Source organism: Sabethes cyaneus, chromosome 3 (assembly GCF_943734655.1).
Source record: "Sabethes cyaneus chromosome 3, idSabCyanKW18_F2, whole genome shotgun sequence".
In the NCBI taxonomy this organism is placed as follows: domain Eukaryota; kingdom Metazoa; phylum Arthropoda; class Insecta; order Diptera; family Culicidae; genus Sabethes; species Sabethes cyaneus.
In genome coordinates this window covers 25,270,072-25,290,543 of record NC_071355.1, presented here as the reverse complement: position 1 = coordinate 25,290,543, position 20,472 = coordinate 25,270,072, and the positions used below count along the sequence as shown (strand labels likewise).

Genomic DNA, 20,472 nt, shown 5'->3' with positions numbered 1-20,472 from the left:
GAATTCTGTGGTCGCTCAGAGCTTTGCGCTTCAGGGGGTCTCGCGGTTGGTGATGACTGGAGAAAATGTTAAAAATTGTAGTGGACAATCCTTGGCTGTATATAACACAATTGGCTGCTCAGAATTATTTGCATGATTTCCATTATTTTCTTTCCTCCTTTGTTTCAATGCAGAGTGTAAAGTGTTAAGAATAAATCGATGAAATTAGGCCTCGCTGTTTTAGAATGCTCGTTACATAATTGCCAGACAACTCGACTCTGCTTGCACACTGATTCGAGTATTCGATTACATGGGCACTTAGCTCTTTGGACCCATAAAATCACCAGATCCGGATGGTATTCTACCCACTTCCTTACAGAAAATGGACAGCGTTATAATTTCCGAGCTCCTGGTTTCACTTTGGGACATATCCCGGGGAATTGTCAGAAAGTAGGTAGATACTTAAAGGCATTATCCAAGGCAGATAAGAAAAAAAAATCATCAATGCATAAGTCATTCAGAACAATAAGTCTGACATCAACGCTTTTCAAGGTGATGGAGAAAATCGCGGGTAACTATATTCGCAATGAGTTTTCAAAACGTTGCATGAAAATCACTGTTATTGCACTGCGTAGTAAAGCTAATCGAGAAAACGCTGAAATATCAAGAGACGGTATTTTGTGCTTTGCTTAATATTGAAGGCGCTTTCGATAACATGCCCTTTACATTAATTATTACGCTTGTAGTGTAATCGTGTGTGGCTCTCTTTCAAAATGAAATCGCTCTCACTACAATGAGCAAGATTCAAGAAATGTTTTCGAGCAGAGAAATGATTGCATCATTGGGAGAGACGTCACTCACGATTTTGGCAATGAAAGGAAGTCCACAAGTAGTACTGGTGGCTGATACATTCATTCACAAACTATCGCAGCTTGGTTATGAGACTATTGCTTATGCCACCAAAGGAAACCACACAAAAATAGTCGTTATATCATTCAATAGGCGAAAAAAACATAATGTTACTCCCCCTATAGAACGTGCTGCTCGAGCCAGAGATGCTGATACCTGATACCCCCTATACTGATGTCTAACTTTCAGGCTGAGCTTCAGTAATGTAGTGAATGCAGTCCGTAAACCGTGACACCAATCGACGCCTGTCCCAAAAGATGATCTTTAAGACTGTCGCAGTGGCGTTTTAAGCCAATTACCTTCTGGCATGCAAACAAAAAAGGCCTCGTGCGCTGTAACGCCGGCTCCGGCACGACGCGCACATGAGCGATAGCATATCTGCTCGACTAGCACTAGTCGCTCCCGGAAGCGGTAGCGTTCCCCACCAATGGTAGCTAAAGCCGAAAGAAGCAGCATTTCCCGAAAGCGAAAGCCAGCTCCAATAGCAGTCACTTGTAGGTCGAGTTGTTTCCCCTGCGCAGATCCAGCAGAAGCAGCCGGCAGGGACCGACACACTAACCCACACATTGCAAGTTAGGTTTAATAAAATTAATTAATTAAAGTGAGAGTTCTTTTTAGGTCGCCGTGTGTCCCTGTACGGTATCCTAAAACCGACCTCGAGACCGATCTGTTGGTCTTCCGACCTACAAATATTGCCACGACAGTTCACTATTTTACTTACACTAGCAGCTGCTTGCAATATTCTTTTGAGATGACTTATAACTCTGTAAGAGGGGGGAGATGTAGCGCCCTTACCGTCGCCGTCGTATTTTCAACATAATCTGAACCTAGATTTTATGGTCCGCACAGCAATGACCTAATTTGTCACTCTATTTAAAGTCAACAAAGCACTTACGGTCGCGTTTCATTATTTTTTCGCTTCTTAAGCAGCGCGACAGTAAAAATGTTTTTGTTTATAATGCCGAGCCACTGTTCGCACGTTCCTCATATGTAACGTAAGTCATAAGTCGCTCATCAACCCCTAAGGTTGCTCGGACTAAAGGAAATCCGCCTTTTCTTTTCCTAGTCGATGTTTCTGAAGGGGAGAAACCCCCCTAAGTACTCTCCACGGATGTCTCGGAGTCGGTTAAACTCACTGTGCTCTAGAATATATCCGGAAAATTATGCCAAATTCGTTAAAGAACAATCGGATGTGGTTCTTTTAAGACTAGTTACATACAAATCTAACAGAAATGAATGGAAACAGAGAGGTAGTAACCTTATTTCTGATATCGAAAGCGTAACAGATGGGCCTCCAGCACATTTGATAAACTGGCAAATACCTTAGCGCATATTCAGTTTTTCAATACCATTTCGAAGTTCTCCCAGGCTTCCGATAATAAATCATTGTTTCGGGTTTTAATCCAGCTGAATTGGTTGTTTAGCTGTAAACGAATTTTTGGCTTTGGTATTTCTTACCTATTTCAACCTTTATTTTTCAGGAATATGAGTGTTACAGGAAAAGAAAACAGAATCTTCTATTATTTATTACACTTTATTTTAATAAAAAGTTATCCAAACACCAAAACATCGAAGCCGATACACTTATTAACAGAAACAAGTACTTTCTATGTACAACAGCTCGAACATGCGGCGGTTTTCGTTTTGCCAGTCAAATTGTCACCGATAGTGTGCCGAACATCACTCCCCGCAGGGGAGTCGACCTAAACGTAACAAAAAACAAAAACTACATGACGTTGTTTTCACAGGTGTCTGAAATTCAGTTCAAATTGAAACGAACGTATCCTCTGTTTGACAGTTGCCGGCTGGCTGGGAATCTTCCAGCTGCGGTATCGATCGTTTAGTTTGTGGATTCTGTAACAGAGCCACGTGTGTACCGAGCCTTTGTCTATGTTCCGGCAGATCCGTTCGATGTCGTTCCATTCACGTTCACCAGATTCGGGAATGATACGTCGAACTGGATTAGAATGATGAGATACGTCGCGGTGGCACCAATCATCTGTAAAAGGTCAAAACAGATAGCGCGCTGCTGTTAGCGGGTGGAGTAAATTCTCGTTAATTTTAATTAGGATATCAAAAAGTCTGAGAGGTAGTTTGTTAGCGCAGTTGTCACCACTTGCATTACTCTCGGCGGATTTCACTTTGGTCATTTGTCAGTTATACACGGGTCCAGGAAAAAGAATCCAATTATTATCTCACCGTGTACAGCAGCGTCCAGTCGTACACGAACAAACCACACGTAATCACCGGACTGCGGTGCAGTAATTGCTGGGAGAAAATGTTCAACTGCAAGTAGAGAGTTTGAAAAAAATATAATAATAATAAAAAAAATTCACGTCTGTCAAGTCCGAGAACAAAACGGTTCTGTGAAAGGTTAACGGTGGGGTAAAAACTGTTCACTCGGCAAAAAAGAAAGGTTAAACGAGTCGGAACTAAGCTCAAGGTTTATACCGCAAGGGGGTTAAAACAAAAGGGTATCTATGGAGCTCTAAGGATCATCACTAAACTGTGACGCGCTGACGACGCAACGCGGGGGGGGGGGGGGGGTGACGGGTGCGTTTAAGGACTCATGGTAATGATACCTACCTCGTTTATGACCGCACTCGAGGTAGAGCAGTTGATGGCCTTGTGGACCAGCACTCCGATGCGTTTGCCCTAATGATTGTGGAAAGTTGGTGAAGTTTAAAGGAGAAAAAAAAAGAAAAACGAACAGACGGTGCGCTTTAGTGAGTGTTGTAAGTTGAAGGAGAAAGTTTTTTTTATCGTTTTGGTATTTCGGAAATAATTGATTTCATTTTCAACTTAGACATAGGTGGTTTGTGATGTAGATCCACTTTATAATGCAGCAGTGAGGTGAAATTTAAACTTTTCGATCAACCGAATAAAACTTACTTTGTATTACCATAGCAATACACGGAAAACTCAATAATCATTAAATGTATTGAATATATTATTAAAAATAGAGAACTAAAAGTTGATGCAGACCTTCCCTGTATGAATATTTCTACCATCTCCGAGCAATTCTAACACAATTCTCATCCCGCCCATAACAGTTAGTCTAAACGGTGAACTTTTGTCCGGAATGACTCGTCCGGGTACGGTACAACCCATATCGAATTAATTAACACGTGTCAAAGGATCTGTCGCCGCATCGGTATAATTGCCTCACAGCAACTAAAACCATTCTATCCGCTCAAAGTAATGATTGTTTTGCCTGCGGTTATCAGACAGACAGCGCACGGAAAACTCAGACGACGTCGACCGACAACGTGGCCGTCCGTTCGAAAGTGTTCCTACGTCCTCAACAATGACTATATCAGTCTTTTGAACACAATGCGGACCAAGTATAGCTACAATCGTCGCTCTTGCCTCCCACGTGGCTGCCCACGATCGAGCTAGGAAATTAAAACCACTCCGAGCCTGCTTTCAATGTCTGGAAAGTCCCACTAGTGTCGTTATCCTGCCGTTCTCGGAACTATCCTGGCAGCGACGCTGCTGCTGCTGCTGCTGCTGGCAGCAGTGGCAAGGCAACTTCAGAAATACATCACCGACAGCAAGGAAAGGCACCGTGTTCCGTCACGTCGATTTTAAATTTCTCTCTCGAGAACCACCAATCTAGCAAAACAAACATGACACTTAACCCTTTGATGCCGTTGGGTTTTCCACATTCCAATTAACATTTTGAAGTATGCCATAATCGTTCTTTAAAAAGTTGATTATTGGACTATGCAATAAATAATGATTTTCAAAAATGTTTAAATAAGTTTAAATAAATAACGCTTGTTCAATCGGTCAGGGTTAAACCAACAGCAGAAAAAACCCCGCCCGGGGTGAACCGGAATCCACAATCCAGGTACAACCCGCAAGGATTATGACAGCAACGACCGTAATGACGATGATGCTTGATAAATATCACTACACTGCGTCTGCTGGCAAAGTGGCAAGAATTAGGAGAGGGTGGCTGCTCAGCTCAGCCACGGCAACGTAGCTGTGTAGAGTGTAGTGTAGACACAGCAGACAGCTACGCCCTCGTCGCTGCCGAGACCCGAGACCTGAATCGAAAAGCCATGGGCCGTGTGTGTGTACTTACCTCCCGTGTAATTTTACTTCCGACGGCGATGAAAAACAGAACAAAGAACAAATAGTACATGTACCAGATGAAGTTCAGTACTCCCATGTAGAACAGCTCGTTGCGATAGATGAAAGCTCGGAACAGCCCGAACGAGCAGACGACGCCGATGACGAAGCACAGCCCGACGCAGAATGTTATCTGTGAGGAAGGAATGGAACAAAACAAAACGACGGTTGTGATTAGGTTTAGACAGGCTGTGGATGTGTTTTCTTTTTTTACGCAAGTTGGTCATTAAAGTGAAGATACCACCAGTTGGATAAAATGGTTTTAAGCAATTTGCAAGCTTATGACTATAGCGGTGGTTCGTTCACTAGACTTTTGATTTTAGACCTACGGTAGACCAGTTTCAACAAAAATGGTTTAGAATTGTCTTGAAGTAGATTTTTTTTTCAATTTTGAAAAATGAAGATTTTAAAAGCTGAGAAATATTCGATAAGATATACGATGAAATAAATATTGTCAAAAAAAAACTGCCATTTTTTCAGCTGCTGAAGAGAATCACCACCTCGCTACTTTAAGCGTCGCTACTTTAAGACGTGTGAGCGCTTGCGTCATTTGAAGTCATGGTCACAAGCTTATACAGGTGATAATTTGGAACTGCTTAAGAAAGCACTTGGTGATTAAAAAGCGTACCGGCTGATTGAAATTAGTTCCAGCACCTCAATTTTTAAAGTAAATAATCAGAAGTTTAGCTTAATAATAGTGACTTTTAATGATAATAGCTTGAAGAACTAAAGTTAACGAGAAGGTAGGTACCTATGGTGATCTTAGTCAACTCATCGCTTATAATAATGAAAAACAACCAGACGCTTAGATGGCTTAAAATAGGTTTCCTATCCTAGTCGCATTAATTATAAATTCAAAATTCAAAATTCAAAATTCAAAATTCAAAATTCAAAATTCAAAATTCAAAATTCAAAATTCAAAATTCAAAATTCAAAATTCAAAATTTAAAATTCAAAATTCAAAATTCAAAATTCAAAATTCAAAATTCAAAATTCAAAATTCAAAATTCAAAATTCAAAATTCAAAATTCCAAATTCAAAATTCAAAATTCAAAATTCAAAATTCCAAATTCAAAATTCAAAATTCAAAATTCAAAATTCAAAATTCAAAATTCACAATTCAAAATTCAAAATTCAAAATTCAAAATTCAAAATTCAAAATTCAAAATTCAAAATTCAAAAATCAAAATTCAAAATTCAAAATTCAAAATTCAAAATTCAAAATTCAAAACTCAAAATTCAAAATTCAAAATTCAAAATTCAAAATTCAAAATTCAAAATTCAAAATTCAAAATTCAAAATTCAAAATTCAAAATTCAAAATTCAAAATTCAAAATTCAAAATTCAAAATTCAAAATTCAAAATTCCAAATTCAAAATTCAAAATTCAAAATTCAAAATTCAAAATTCAAAATTCAAAATTCAAAATTCAAAATTCAAAATTCAAAATTCAAAATTCAAAATTCAAAATTCAAAATTCAAAATTCAAAATTCAAAACTCAAAATTTAAAATTCAAAATTCAAAATTCAAAATTCAAAATTCAAAATTCAAAATTCAAAATTCAAAATTCAAAATTCAAAATTCAAAATTCAAAATTCAAAATTCAAAACTCAAAATTTAAAATTCAAAATTCAAAATTCAAAATTCAAAATTCAAAATTCAAAATTCAAAATTCAAAATTCAAAATTCAAAATTCAAAATTCAAAATTCAAAATTCAAAATTCAAAATTCAAAATTCAAAATTCAAAATTCAAAATTCAAAATTCAAAATTCAAAATTCAAAATTCAAAATTTAAAATTCAAAATTCAAAATTCAAAATTCAAAATTCAAAATTCAAAATTCAAAATTCAAAATTCAAAATTCAAAATTCAAAATTCAAAATTCAAAATTCAAAATTCAAAATTCAAAATTCAAAATTCAAAATTCAAAATTCAAAATTCAAAATTCAAAATTCAAAATTCAAAATTCAAAATTCAAAATTCAAAATTCAAAATTCAAAATTCAAAATTCAAAATTCAAAATTCAAAATTCAAAATTCAAAATTCAAAATTCAAAATTCAAAATTCAAAATTCAAAATTCAAAATTCAAAATTCAAAATTCAAAATTCAAAATTCAAAATTCAAAATTCAAAATTCTAAATTCTAAATTCTAAATTCAAAATTCAAAATTCAAAATTCTAAATTCTAAATTCAAAATTCAAAATTCAAAATTCAAAATTCAAATACTTAGGAGTGAAAAATTTGAGGGTCCATTAACTCGAGAGTCAAAAAACTAGAGGGACCAAACACCCGAGGGTCAAAAAATTCGAGTACCCAAAAACCCGAGATTCCAAAAACTTCGAAATACAAAAACCCAAGTCCAAAAACTTGAGGGCTCGAAAACTTAAGCATCCAAAAATTCGAGTGTCAAAAGCTCGAGGGTCCAAAAACTCGAGGTTCCAAAAACACTAGAGTCCAAAAACTTAAGGGTCCGAGAACTCGACGATAAAAAAATAGGGTACAAAAACGGCACGAAAACTCGATTCTAAATTTCCGAACTCTGATTCCAAAAACTCCAGAATCCAAAAATCCGGGAGTCCAAAAATTTAAGGGTCCGAAAACTAAAGGGTTCAAATATTCTAGTGTCCATGTCCAAAACCTATAGGGTCCCAATATACGAAAGTCCAAAAATTAAAGTGTCCGCAACTCGAAGGTAAAATAAACTTGAGGGTTCAAAAACTCGAGTGACGAAAACTAGACAGACCACACACTCGAGGGTCCAAAAATTCGAGTGCCCAAAAACTCGATAATCGAAAAACTCCAGGATAAAAAGCGTGAGGATTCAACCACTCGAGACTCAAAAAAACGATATTCCAACAAATTGTGGGTCCAAGAAACCGACGGTAACAAACCTCGAGGTGTCAAACACTCGAAGGTCCAAAAACTTGAGGCTACTTGATTCCAAATATCCGAACTTCTATTCTAAAAACTCCAGAATCCAAAAATCCGCTAGTCAAAAACTTTACAATCCTGAAGCCCGGGTGTCCACAAATTTGAGAGTTCAAAAATTTAAACGTCCAAAAATTAGAGAGTCAAAAGCTCGAGTAACTTTAAACGCGAGGGTCCAAAAACACGAGAGTCCAAAAACTTAAGGGTCCGGAAACTCGAGGGTCAAAACTTGAGGGTTCAAAAGCTCGGGGGTCGAAAAACTAGAGGGACCAAACACTCGAGGGTCCAAAAATTCGAGTGTCTGAAAACTCGAGGGTCCAAAAACTCCAGAAACCAAAAACCCGGAAGTCCATAAAAACGAGAATCCAAAAACTGGAGAGTTTAAAAACTTGTGGGTTTAAAATATCGAGGCCCAAAAGGCTTGAGAGTCAAAAACTCGAGGGTCTAAAAACTAGAGGGAGCAAGCACTCGACGGTTCAACAATTCGAGAGTCAAACAATTTTTGGGTCCAAAAACTTAAGGGTCCGAAACCTCGAAGCACCAAACACTCGGGGGTTAAAAAATTCGAGTGTCCAAAAGTTGGCGGGTCCAAAAATTTGACAGTATAGAAACTTGTGAGTCCATAAACACGAGAATCCAAAAACTAGAGGGACCATACGCTCGAGAGTCCAAAAATTCGAGTGTCTAAAAACTCGAGTATCCAAAAACAAAAAATTCGAGGGCCCCCGAAAAAACAAGAATCCAAAAACTTGAGGGTCCGAACACTCGAGGATAAAAAACTTGAGGATTTAAAAATAACTCGAGGGTCAAAAGGTTTGAGGGTCCAAAAACTAGAGTGAGTAAGCACTCGAGGTTCCAACAACGCGAGAGTCAAAAAACCCGAGAGTCCAACAATTTGTGGGTCGAGAAACTTAAGGGTCCGAAAACTCGAGCGACCAAACACTCGAGGGTCCAAAAACTCGAATGCCCAAAATCTTGCGGGTGCAAAAGTTCCAGAAAATAAAAACTCAAGTTTCCAAAAGCTAGCGGGTCCAAAAACTCGAGAGTATAGAAATTTGTGAGTCCAAAAAATCGAGGGTTCAAAAATTTGAGAGTCCAAAAATTTGAGGGTCCGAAAACTTAAGGATCTGAAACCACGAGTTTCCGAAAATTCGAGGGTCAAAAAACCCTAGGGTCCAAAAACTTGAGGCTCTAAAAACCCGAGGGTCCAAAGGCCCGAGAATCCAAAAATCCAGCAGTTCAAAAACTTGTGTGCTCGAAAACTCAAGCGTCCAAAAATTCGAGTGTCAAAAACTCGAGGGTCCAGAAACACGAGAGTCCAAAAACTTGAGGGTCCGAAAATTCGAGGGTGAAAAATTTGAAGATTAATCCCGAGTAATCACCTTTTAACCTTCGAAAGGTTTTAAAGTCCAAGGGGGCTCTAGTGTATAAAAACTGGAGGGAACAAAAACTCGACGGTTCAATAATGCTGTTACAAATAGTTTATAAAGTTTTTGTCCTTCTAGTGTTGGGCAACTTAAGGGGGGGGGGTCAAAAAAATAACAAAGAGATGCTCGATTAGAGCAAGGAAAAATCATGCGTTTAAGTATTTTTACTTTAAGTTTAAACGTGAAAACCAAATGTATTGTTGCTTTTCATATATACGTATAACTATTTTGCGGGTGCAAAAAATTCCAGAATCCAAAAGCACGGTCCTAAAAATTGAGGATCTCGAAATCGAAGAAAAAACTCGAGGCTCCAAAAATTAGAAGAACCCAGCATAGGAGGGTCCAAAAATTCGAATGTCTGAAAACTCGAGAGTCCCAAAACTCCAGAATCCAAAAACCCGGCAATCCAAAATATCGAGAATTCAAAAACTGGAGAGTTCACAAACTTACGGGTGCAAAAACTCTAGAGTCCAAAAGCTTGAGAATCCAAATGGTCGAGATTCCAAAAGGTCGAGAATTCAAAAGGTCGAGAATCCAAAAGCTCGAGAGTCCACAATCTCGAGAATCCAAAAACTCGAGAATCCAAAAACTCGAGAATCCAAAAACTCGAGAATCCAAAAACTCGAGAATCCAAAAACTCGAGAATCCAAAAACTCGAGAATCTAAAAACTCGAGAATCCAAAAACTCGAGAATCCAAAAACTCGAGAATCCAAAAACTCGAGAATCCAAAAACTCGAGAATCCAAAAACTCGAGAATCCTAAAACTCGAGAATCCAAAAACTCGAGAATCCAAAAACTCGAGAATCCAAAACTCGAGAATCCAAAAACTCGAGAATCCAAAAACTCGAGAATCCAAAAACTCGAGAATCCAAAAACACGAGAATCCAAAAACTCGAGAATCCAAAAACTCGAGAATCCAAAAACTCGAGAATCCAAAAACTCGAGAATCCAAAAACTCGAGAATCCAAAAACTCGAGAATCCAAAAACTCGAGAATCCAAAAACTCGAGAATCCAAAAACTCGAGAATCCAAAAACTCGAGAATCCAAAAACTCGAGAATCCAAAAACTCGAGAATCCAAAAACTCGAGAATCCAAAAACTCGAGAATCTAAAAACTCGAGAATCCAAAAACTCGAGAATCCAAAAACTCGAGAATCCAAAAACTCGAGAATCCAAAAACTCGAGAATCCAAAAACTCGAGAATCCTAAAACTCGAGAATCCAAAAACTCGAGAATCCAAAAACTCGAGAATCCAAAACTCGAGAATCCAAAAACTCGAGAATCCAAAAACTCGAGAATCCAAAAACTCGAGAATCCAAAAACACGAGAATCCAAAAACTCGAGAATCCAAAAACTCGAGAATCCAAAAACTCGAGAATCCAAAAACTCGAGAATCCAAAAACTCGAGAATCCAAAAACTCGAGAATCCAAAAACTCGAGAATCCAAAAACTCGAGAGTAAAGAGTAAAGAGTAAAGAGTAGAGAGTAGAGAGTAGAGAGTAGAGAGTAGAGAGTAGAGAGTAGAGAGTAGAGAGTTGTGAGTGGAGAGTAGAGAGTAGAGAGTAGAGAGTAGAGAGTAGAGAGTAGAGAGTGGAGAGTAGAGAGCAGAGAGTGGAGAGTAGAGAGTAGAGAGTGGAGAGTAGAGAGTAGAGAGTTGTGAGTTGAGAATGGAAGTCTTAAAGCTTCGTGTGTCGTAAATGCCCAGTAAGCCGTAAACAAGAGTTTAGAAGTAGATAAAATTAAAACCCGAAAAACCACAAAAGTCGGAAGAGTCGGAAAAAGAAAAATGTAAACTTTTCATAAAAACCGGAGAGTCATGTGATTGAAAACTCGAAAAATTGAAAAATGGAAAAGTGAAATGTCTAAAGTCTAAAGGTAAAAAAGTTGAAAAGTTAAAAAGTCGAAAAGTCGAAAAATCGAAAAACCGAAGTCGAAATGTCGAGAAATCGCCTGGTCCAAAATAAGAAAAGTCGAAACTTCAAAAAGCCGGGAAGTGGAAAAGTCGAAAGGTCAAAGAGTTGAAAAATCGAAAAGTCGAAGTGATGAAAAGTCGCTAGGTCAAAAAGAAATGAAAGCCGAATATTCGAAACGTCGAAAAATCGGAAATTCTAAAAAGTGAAGGGTCGAAAAGTCGAAAGGTCGAATCGAAAATTTGAAACGTCGAGAAGTTCGCCATTCGAAAAATCTAAACGTCGAAAAGTTGAAATGTCGAAAAGTCGAAATATTGAAAAGTCTTAAAACCGTAAAGTCATACAATTGAAAAGTAAAAAAGTTGAAATGTCAAAAATTTCAAATTATGAAACGTCAAAACGTGGAACATGAAACGGCAAAAAGCCGCCAAGTCGAAAAGACAGAAAATCAAAAATTTGAAGCGAAAAGGCGAAAAGCCGATTGTGAAACGTCAAAAAGTCGTTAGGTCGAAAAGTCTGAAATACGGAAAGTCTAAACGTGGAAAAATAGAAGTGACGAAAAGTCGAATTGCCGAAACACAGAAACGTCGAAAAGTCTAAAAAGCGGCAAATCGTAAAATTGAAAAATAGAAATGCTGGAAAACCGAAAAGTCGAAACGCCGAAGATTTGAAAAGTCGGAAAGTTGAAAAGTAAAAAAGCCGAAAATTTTAAATATCGAAAAGTTGACAAACGGAAAGCCGAAAATTCGAAGCTTCGAACAGCTGAAAAGTCGAAAAGTTGAAAAATCGAAAAACCAAAAAACCGATACGTTGAAACGTAAAAAAGTCGAAAAATCGCTAGGTCGAAAAGACAGAAAACCGAGAATCAAAAAGTCAAAAAGTCTGAATTTCGAGAAGTCTAAATGTCGAGATATTGAAGTTTCGAAAAATCAAAAAGTCGAAAGAACGAAACGTTGAAGCGTTGAGAAGTCTATAAATTAAAAAGTCTTAAAATAGAAAAGTAGAAATATTGAAACGTTGAAAAGTCGAAAAATCGAGAAAACGTCGAAATGGCAAAAAGTCGAAAAATTTAAGCGTCGACAGTAAAAAGTCGAATGCTGTCAGGTCGAAAATTCCAAATATCCAAAAGACGAATAATCCAAACATCGACAGGTCAATATAATTTGAAGAAACCAAAAGTCAAAGTTGAAAAACTGACGGGCCAACAAGTCAAAAAGTCTAGAGGTTTGAAAGGCGAATATTCGAAATTTCTACGACAGGTCGAAGGCACAAAAAGTCTAAATGGTCTAAAGGGCAAATGGTCGTAGTTTTGATTAATTCAAAAAAGAGCTTGACACGTTAAAGATAAAGTCATCTTCATAATTTTTTTTTGCTGATATAAGAAAATTTTCTGATGCGTTATTGTATTAGCTGTAAATTAATACAGACGTCAAGGTGTTAATAGTTTTGTTAGAATCGTGGAAATAAGGGTGTTAATACTTAAAACTGTGAGAGTTGATACATACAAATTTTGTAATTACGGCGGCCACCAGAACGTTAACAGCGAGTTTTTATGATCATTGTGTGAGTCGATTTTATTAATTCGGCGTTTAAATCCAATTCCAATTCAACGTAGAGGTGAAGAAGTTACAGTTACAGTTCGATTAGCTTTGCATGCTGCTGAAGTGATTAGAAGCGCGCTAACTGATTAAGGAGCAATTCAGGGGTAGAGTTTTTCTGTTTTTGGATTCTGATTAAAAAATAGTTTTGGATTGTATTTACCCGAGGATCTAAATAGTTGAATCTTTGTGACCAACTTGATTTCAATTTACTGATTACAACAAAATTTAAATCAACTTGAATGCATTTAATACGTGAATAACACCAAAACTTGATTTTTTTTAAATCCATTCCAAATGTAAAGTTATTGAGATGCACTTAGAACTGTTTATTTCAGTATTTTATTGTTTTGAATAACCTTAAAAACAAAAAAGCTCCGTACTAAAGTCGTACTGAACAAGGGGACTCCATTGATTTTAACGAAAAAGGAGACGCACGGTCGTTTTGCCTTTCTACTATATAAATATATAGTATAAAGGTATAGAAATCACTTGGAAAACCGGAAATGGAAAGAAGGTCCTGCGGGCCGAATGTCATATACCATTCGACTCAGTTTCAAAAACTGAGCATTTTCTGTGTGTGTGTATGTATGTGTGTGTGTGTGTATGTGTGTGTGTGTGTATGTGACGCTTTTAATCTCACTCACTTTTCTCGGAGATGGCTGGACCGATTTTAATGTTCTTAGTGTCAAATGAAAGGTCTAGGTGTCCCATTGGTCGCTATTGAATTTCATACTGATCGGACTTTTAGTTCAAAAGTTATGTATAAAAATACGAAAAATATGGGACTTCATTATCTCATAGGTCTCTTAACCGATTTGAACAAAATTGATTGCATATGAAAGAGGAGCCTTGCAAACCCTTAACTTCCAAATTTCATGACGATTGGACTTGTAGTTTGAAAGTTACATAAAGAAATGTGAAAAAATAGTATTTAAAACATATTTATGAAACATATAAGCATTAATTTAATGAAAAACATCACACATTTTATGATTATTTGAAAATTACTGCTGAGATCTATCAAACGAAACCGAGTTATTTAAAATCGGACGGTTCATTCAAAAGTTATTCAAACTTTAACACTTAAGCACCGTATATTAAACCGTTAAAACGTTTGAAATCAAAACATATCAATCAAATGTTGATTGTATTCAATGTATGACATGTGTGTGATGTATGTGTGTATGTATGTATGTATGTATGTATGTATGTATGTATGTATGTATGTATGTATGTATGTATGTATGTATGTATGTATGTATGTATGTATGTATGTATGTATGTATGTATGTATGTATGTATGTATGTAGGTATTTATGTATGTATGTATGTATGTATGTATGTATGTATGTATGTATGTATGTATGTATGTATGTATGTATGTATGTATGTATGTATGTATGTATGTATGTATGTATGTATGTATGTATGTATGTAGTATGTATGTGTGTATGTATGTATGTATGTATGTATGTATGTATGTATGTATGTAGTATGTATGTATGTATGTATGTATGTATGTATGTAGTATGTATGTGTGTGTATGTGATGACAATTTGCATTTTTTAAATTTGCAATGAAATTCAAGAAAAGTGAGAAACATGTCAATTGTCTGAAGTTTTTGAAGCCTCTTTGTGGAATACGAACTCTGAAATCAAAGAAAAGAAAAAAAAACTTCGATACTGATGAAGCCTGCACGTCGTAGGCGAACTACGTATCTGTTGCAAATAAATATTAAATAGTGGGATTCAATTGAAAAGTGTTTTCTTTTCTTTGATTTCAGATTTCAATTGTCATTTTCTTCAGTTGCTGTTATTCACAGTTGTACAAGAAAAGCAAAAAGCAAAGAACAGAAGTTAATTTAAGCATGTAGATATAGTGGTATATTGGATTAAAAATACTAGTGAGTTGATTTTTCCAAATAAATTTATACAAATTTCAAACAAATTTTGCGCATCAATAGATACTCTTTTCAATCAATAGATACTAGAGCTTAGAAATGTTACATGAAAAATAGGAAGTAAACGTTGCACGGTAGTAATTTTGTAAGATTTGTTTTCGTTAGTAACATTTTAAAGGACAGATGTCTTATGTCATGTATCATGTTTTAATAAATAAATCAAAAATGACAAGCACTGGACATCATATCGATCATATTTCCCATTCTCAAGCATGTTTATGGCGCAGCTTTTGCACTATTTTTCGACCTCATCTTGTTTTCCTAACCCTCTAACATTGTAAAAACGATGCGATTAAGCTAATCAAGACTATCTTTTCATGAAAGTACATTCAAAAGAAGCTTAAGTTTTGATTTTCATGCAAAAATAGTTATTTGAAGGAGCGCCAGCTAAGAAAAAGTTCAATTTCTCTTTTTCATATCTAATGCTCTATTCAGTTATTTTTTTCTAATTCAGATATATTGAAAAATTCAAGCCAAGCAAACTAATAGTAAAATTTTGAGATTAATCATTTTGTTGTCGATATCCTTTTTCTTCAAAAGCGAAGTATAATAATAATTTTTCTGAACTCTTGTTTTTCAAAGATGCTAACTTTTGAACGCATGGTATTAATCAAAATATCAAAAAATCTGCTATGAACACATATTTCATATTGTCAATTCAAAACAAGTTTCGTATGTGGCTCTGAAGCCCGAAAGTTAAGGCCAACCGATTATAAAAAACTAAACAAGGTGTTCATCAAGTAACATAAATGACGCTTACAAGTATTTACGCACCCAAGGAAAGAAAATATAATTATTCTACGCAATACGTTGTGAATTTTACTGGCAAATAAGGATTTTGAGGAATACGGAACGGATATGTAAAAATATAGACAAGTTAATTATAGATGTTCCTGCGAAATTAAATAATGATTATTGTGGCAGTAGAAAGGCTAGATCACGCCGCTAGGTGGATTAATTCGGGTTTTTCATTTTGTTGGGACTCATTTTGTTGAGAATAATACTTGTCGAAAATAGTAAACTAGATGATGAATTACAGATGAGATCGGAGATGAGTGCAAATGAAATTAAATAACCTCTTGGAATGACTGTATTGAAACGCGTCGTAAATTACTAGCTCACGCAACATACCCGTGTTACCCTCTCATTATCGTTCAATTTCAAGAGAATTCATCACCTAAGGATATTCACGCTGCATAAGTGTTGCACCATCTGATGAACCTGGGCAAACGTGGCTTCTGGTGAGATGCGCCGCATCTCGAGATGATTTTACGCCCTAGTGAATCAGTGTAGGTCTGACTTGTGATTCAGTAAACAAAGAGGTTGAACAGCTTGAACAGTGATTCAAACTGCTGCACTACATAGAGTGTCTCTGGATGCTGAATCTCAAAACTATGGCATTTGACTAGGCGCACCGTATTTACCCTAGCGTATAGTACACCGCTGCACTGGATGAGAGTATGTTTGTTCCTGTTAATGTCATTCAAATCTCGTCCCCATGTTCGTTCCCACCACAGCATAATTTGTGATCACACCGATTGCAACTCACCTGCACCGAGAAACAGTAATTAACCAACTCCACCACATCGTTGAGTTTGTCGTGCAATATTTTGATCTGTTTGAGGACGGTAAGCTGTTCCTTCTCACTGCACACGGTCGTCTCCGTGTGGACCGACGGAAACCCGCTGCAGGTTGGATTCGTCGGGAAGTACATTCTGCAATGAAACCAAACCGAGATTTGCGAATGAAAGAAACGGCCTTGAACGGTTTCGGTTGAATGATTTGTAATTCTATCAAAATCGGTTGATTGAAGATTTACTCCAATGCTAGTTTAGAATTAAATTACCTAAATACTTCTACTAAGGCGCGGTAGCGTTGCAGCAACTGTAACGCAAGGATGATTGCATAATTGCATAATGTCACATAATGTAATAAGAAGAAAATGGCTCCTACTATGTATCGAAAGTCGTATACGACTTCATACATTGCGACCACAATCAAAGAAGCAGCTATACTGAATATCGTCAGACTGATGGTTACTTTCCAATGGTCATTGTAATTAATCCGGTGACCCAATGTCCCAAGCTAGAATCGTGCAAATTACAACATTTAAAAAAAAAATCTTATTAAAGTAAGCATACTTCTAAACCTTCTCGTCTGTTGCATGAATGCTTGCATAAACCCGATTGATGTGTTTGTTATGAAATCGATTACCAACTGTTCCACATATCGGCTGGAAGTAATACATAAAAATCGAAATAGCACCACTTTGACTCATTACCAGCGAGCCTCCTGAGGGAAGTTCCAGATCAGTTTTCATGCAAAAATAAGCCATCCAAATGATAATAACAAACGTTGCAATCAGCTGCAACTGGTTGAACAAACGGCGCCGAATGTTTAGATCTTCGTCACTATCGTAGGGCGGCACCAGCCCCAAGCACTTGGCCATTACCACACAGGGGGCGATTACTGCGTACACGTCTCTCGAGTTGGTCCGACACATCTCGGGACAGACTGTGGACGTGGTCGAACCGGTCCGTTCGGATGCAGGTTAGGTACTGAGCGGGAAACGTTTTTTTTTTCAGTCGAGCGATGAATTACTACTACTTCTGTCGTTGCTGATTCACACCCACGTTTTATTCCTGCTTATAGTATCACGTTGCGAATTAATAAGTGGAGTATAAATATTTATTTTTTTCCATTGATGGTGCCCATTAGTGTTAATTAGATTAACAGCACTATGCAGCGAGGGGGTGGAGTTTTACGCGACGACAGTTTTATTGTTTTTGTTTCATTTTAGTTGGCGTATGCGCAACAGTTTCGCGAGTTACTATTTTTCTGATGGGGGCTTGTTATAGTTCGTTGGATTCGAATCCAATATTAATTGGCTCCTTTTTTAAGTGAGTCCGACGAACTACCAATGTAAAAAGCGTGCTTCATATGGACTTTGCTTATACTTTTCCCTTCATGCCTTTGCCTTACTCTAGGGTAAATCAATTGGACCAAAAATTTTTCCGTCTTCTCGATTTTTTTACATTTTAAATTTTAAATTTTAAATTTTAAATTTTAAATTTTAAATTTTAAATTTTAAATTTTAAATTTTAATTTCGAATTTCAATTTTCAATTTTCAATTTTCAATTTTCAATTTTCAATTTTCAATTTTCAATTTTCAATTTTCAATTTTCAATTTTCAATTTTCAATTTTTAATTTTCAATTTTCAATTTTCAATTTTCAATTTTCAATTTTCAATTTTCAATTTTCAATTTTCAATTTTCAATTTTCAATTTTCAATTTTCAATTTTCAATTTTCAATTTTCAATTTTCAATTTTCAATTTTCAATTTTCAATTTTCAATTTTCAATTTTCAATTTTCAATTTTCAATTTTCAATTTTCAATTTTCAATTTTCAATTTTCAATTTTCAATTTTCAATTTTCAATTTTCAATTTTCAATTTTCAATTTTCAATTTTCAATTTTCAATTTTCAATTTTCAATTTTCAATTTTCAATTTTCAATTTTCAATTTTCAATTTTCAATTTTCAATTTTCAATTTTCAATTTTCAATTTTCAATTTTCAATTTTCAATTTTCAATTTTCAATTTTCAATTTTCAATTTTCAATTTTCAATTTTCAATTTTCAATTTTCAATTTTCAATTTTCAATTTTCAATTTTCAATTTTCAATTTTCAATTTTCAATTTTCAATTTTCAATTTTCAATTTTCAATTTTCAATTTTCAATTTTCAATTTTCAATTTTCAATTTTCAATTTTCAATTTTCAATTTTCAATTTTCAATTTTCAATTTTCAATTTTCAATTTTCAATTTTCAATTTTCAATTTTCAATTTTCAATTTTATTTTGTTTTCTGTTTTCTGTTTTCTGTTTTCTGTTTTCTGTTTTCTGTTTTCTGTTTTCTGTTTTCTGTTTTCTGTTTTCTGTTTTCTGTTTTCTGTTTTCTGTTTTCTGTTTTCTGTTTTCTGTTTTCTGTTTTCTGTTTTCTGTTTTCTGTTTTCTGTTTTCTGTTTTCTGTTTTCTGTTTTCTGTTTTCTGTTTTCTGTTTTCTGTTTTCTGTTTTCTGTTTTCTGTTTTCTGTTTTCTGTTTTCTGTTTTCTGTTTTCTGTTTTCTGTTTTCTGTTTTCTGTTTTCTGTTTTCTGTTTTCTGTTTTCTGTTTTCTGTTTTCTGTTTTCTGTTTTCTGTTAACTGTTTTCATTTAACGGTTGGTGGGGCTCACTCCCACGTTCTTTCTGTTGATACCCGAATGTTTTACTCACTAAACTACTGCTGCACTCTTATATTAGTTTGTCTCCAACCTAGTTTTGTTTTACCTAATTTTATCATTCACACATGCACACATGCACCGCACACCCGCTTCGGCGACGATAATTAATTTCTGTTTTCTGTTTAATGTTTATGATAAGTAACCATGTGAGAAAATTGTGCAATCCCTTTGGAATATGAACAGATTTTATTCACACATAGCAGAGTTGCAATGTATAATGGCACAATGTAGCGTAAATCATTACCTCAGACCAAAATTTATCCTCCGAAATCGAACGTAAATCAGCTGTCCGGTAGAGATAAATTGACCACTAACTGCAATCATATGTAATGCATCGTAAAAATAGGCAACGCTTTCGAGCAAAACTATGTTGCCGCCTAAAATTTCATATGAAATTGTTAACATTCCTACGCAAAGTGTGCAATGGCCTATCAAATAAGTCGCCAAGTACCAGCGTTGCGTTTGGTGGTTTACTGCTGGAATGGTGATGGTTTTTAGCTACAAAAATAATGTTTACATTAATTCAAACTATTTGAGTGAAATGTTACCGTTAGTACCGCGTTATCGAACGCATTCACCGTATCGATGATTGTGCGATATTTTGCTCGCAGTACTATTCCCATTGTTAGAGAAAATATTGGTTGAGAAAAGGAAAAAGCACGCAGGATGTTGTTAACTTTCTCGAGAACCAACGGTAGATCCCCGAGAGGTTTAGGCCATAATAATTTTAGAACTGCCACTATCGTTGTGTAGTTAAGAAGCACCACGATCCAATTGATCATTTGTTGCACCAGTAAATGATTTCGCGTGTTTTTCAGCAGCGGAAGGTTCATTGGTAACAGACCAAGCCCTTTGAGCAACCATTCCTGCGGCAGTAAACTATCGTACACGGTTTGTTCGTAAGGGTGCATAACGGACTGACTGCGGAAGGTATTACAAGTAGAGGGGTTAGCATATGCAATAAATTTTCATTAGATGTCCAACGTCTAATTGTGAAATTTATTGAATTATTAGCTGTCAGTTTGGAGTGCCTTCATGTGAAGCATGAGTGATGGCAAAAGCAGCCATGTTTAGCCTTCATAGCCTTGCAGAACAACTTAACTGCAATAGCGCAGTTAGTAGTATTGGTCATTACCAGATTACAATTTTCTGATAAAGTTTAACACTGAAATTGCTTCGAACCGAAACTTTATCAATTGCACAGTCTTTCATAATTACCTTAAAACATTGTTGACCTCACGGAAGCGAAACAAAATTAGCCAAACGGTTGCAATAAATTGGCCACTGGTCACAATCAGGTATAACGCATTATATAGGATAGTGATTACGAATGCTAC

At 35.8% G+C, this 20,472-nt stretch overlaps 1 protein-coding gene across 3 annotated transcripts; it reads right to left on the bottom strand.

Moving 5' to 3' along the window:
- Positions 1–2,426: 2,426 nt before the first annotated feature.
- Positions 2,427–17,375, bottom strand: LOC128741455 (putative gustatory receptor 2a). 3 transcript variants are annotated; one of them, XR_008412215.1, is made up of 8 exons: positions 17,003–17,375; positions 16,700–16,938; positions 16,403–16,568; positions 4,979–5,158; positions 3,475–3,543; positions 3,088–3,174; positions 2,669–2,887; positions 2,427–2,591 (listed from the first exon to the last, which is right to left on the bottom strand). XR_008412215.1 is itself a non-coding variant. In XM_053837281.1 (7 exons), the coding sequence occupies exons 1-7, from the start codon at positions 17,354–17,356 to the stop codon at positions 2,777–2,779; spliced, it is 1,206 nt and encodes a 401-aa protein (XP_053693256.1). In that variant the 5' UTR covers positions 17,357–17,375; the 3' UTR covers positions 2,427–2,776. The 3 variants fall into 3 exon arrangements, 2 of the variants coding, with proteins under 2 accessions (XP_053693256.1, XP_053693257.1); XM_053837281.1 differs by having other exon boundaries at positions 2,427–2,887; XM_053837282.1 differs by having other exon boundaries at positions 2,427–2,887; positions 16,995–17,096.
- Positions 17,376–20,472: the final 3,097 nt, after the last annotated feature.

Bases quoted from the DNA above. Each gene is read 5' to 3' on its own strand.
- LOC128741455 (XM_053837281.1), bottom strand. From the start codon at position 17,356: ATGTGTCGGACCAACTCGAGAGACGTGTACGCAGTAATCGCCCCCTGT. The intron at 16,939-17,002 runs GTTTAGAAGTAT...GCACGATTCTAG, and splicing joins TTCATGCAACAGACGAGAAG to CTTGGGACATTGGGTCACCG. The intron at 5,159-16,402 runs GTGAGTTGCAAT...CCTTCCTCACAG, and splicing joins ATTACTGTTTCTCGGTGCAG to ATAACATTCTGCGTCGGGCT.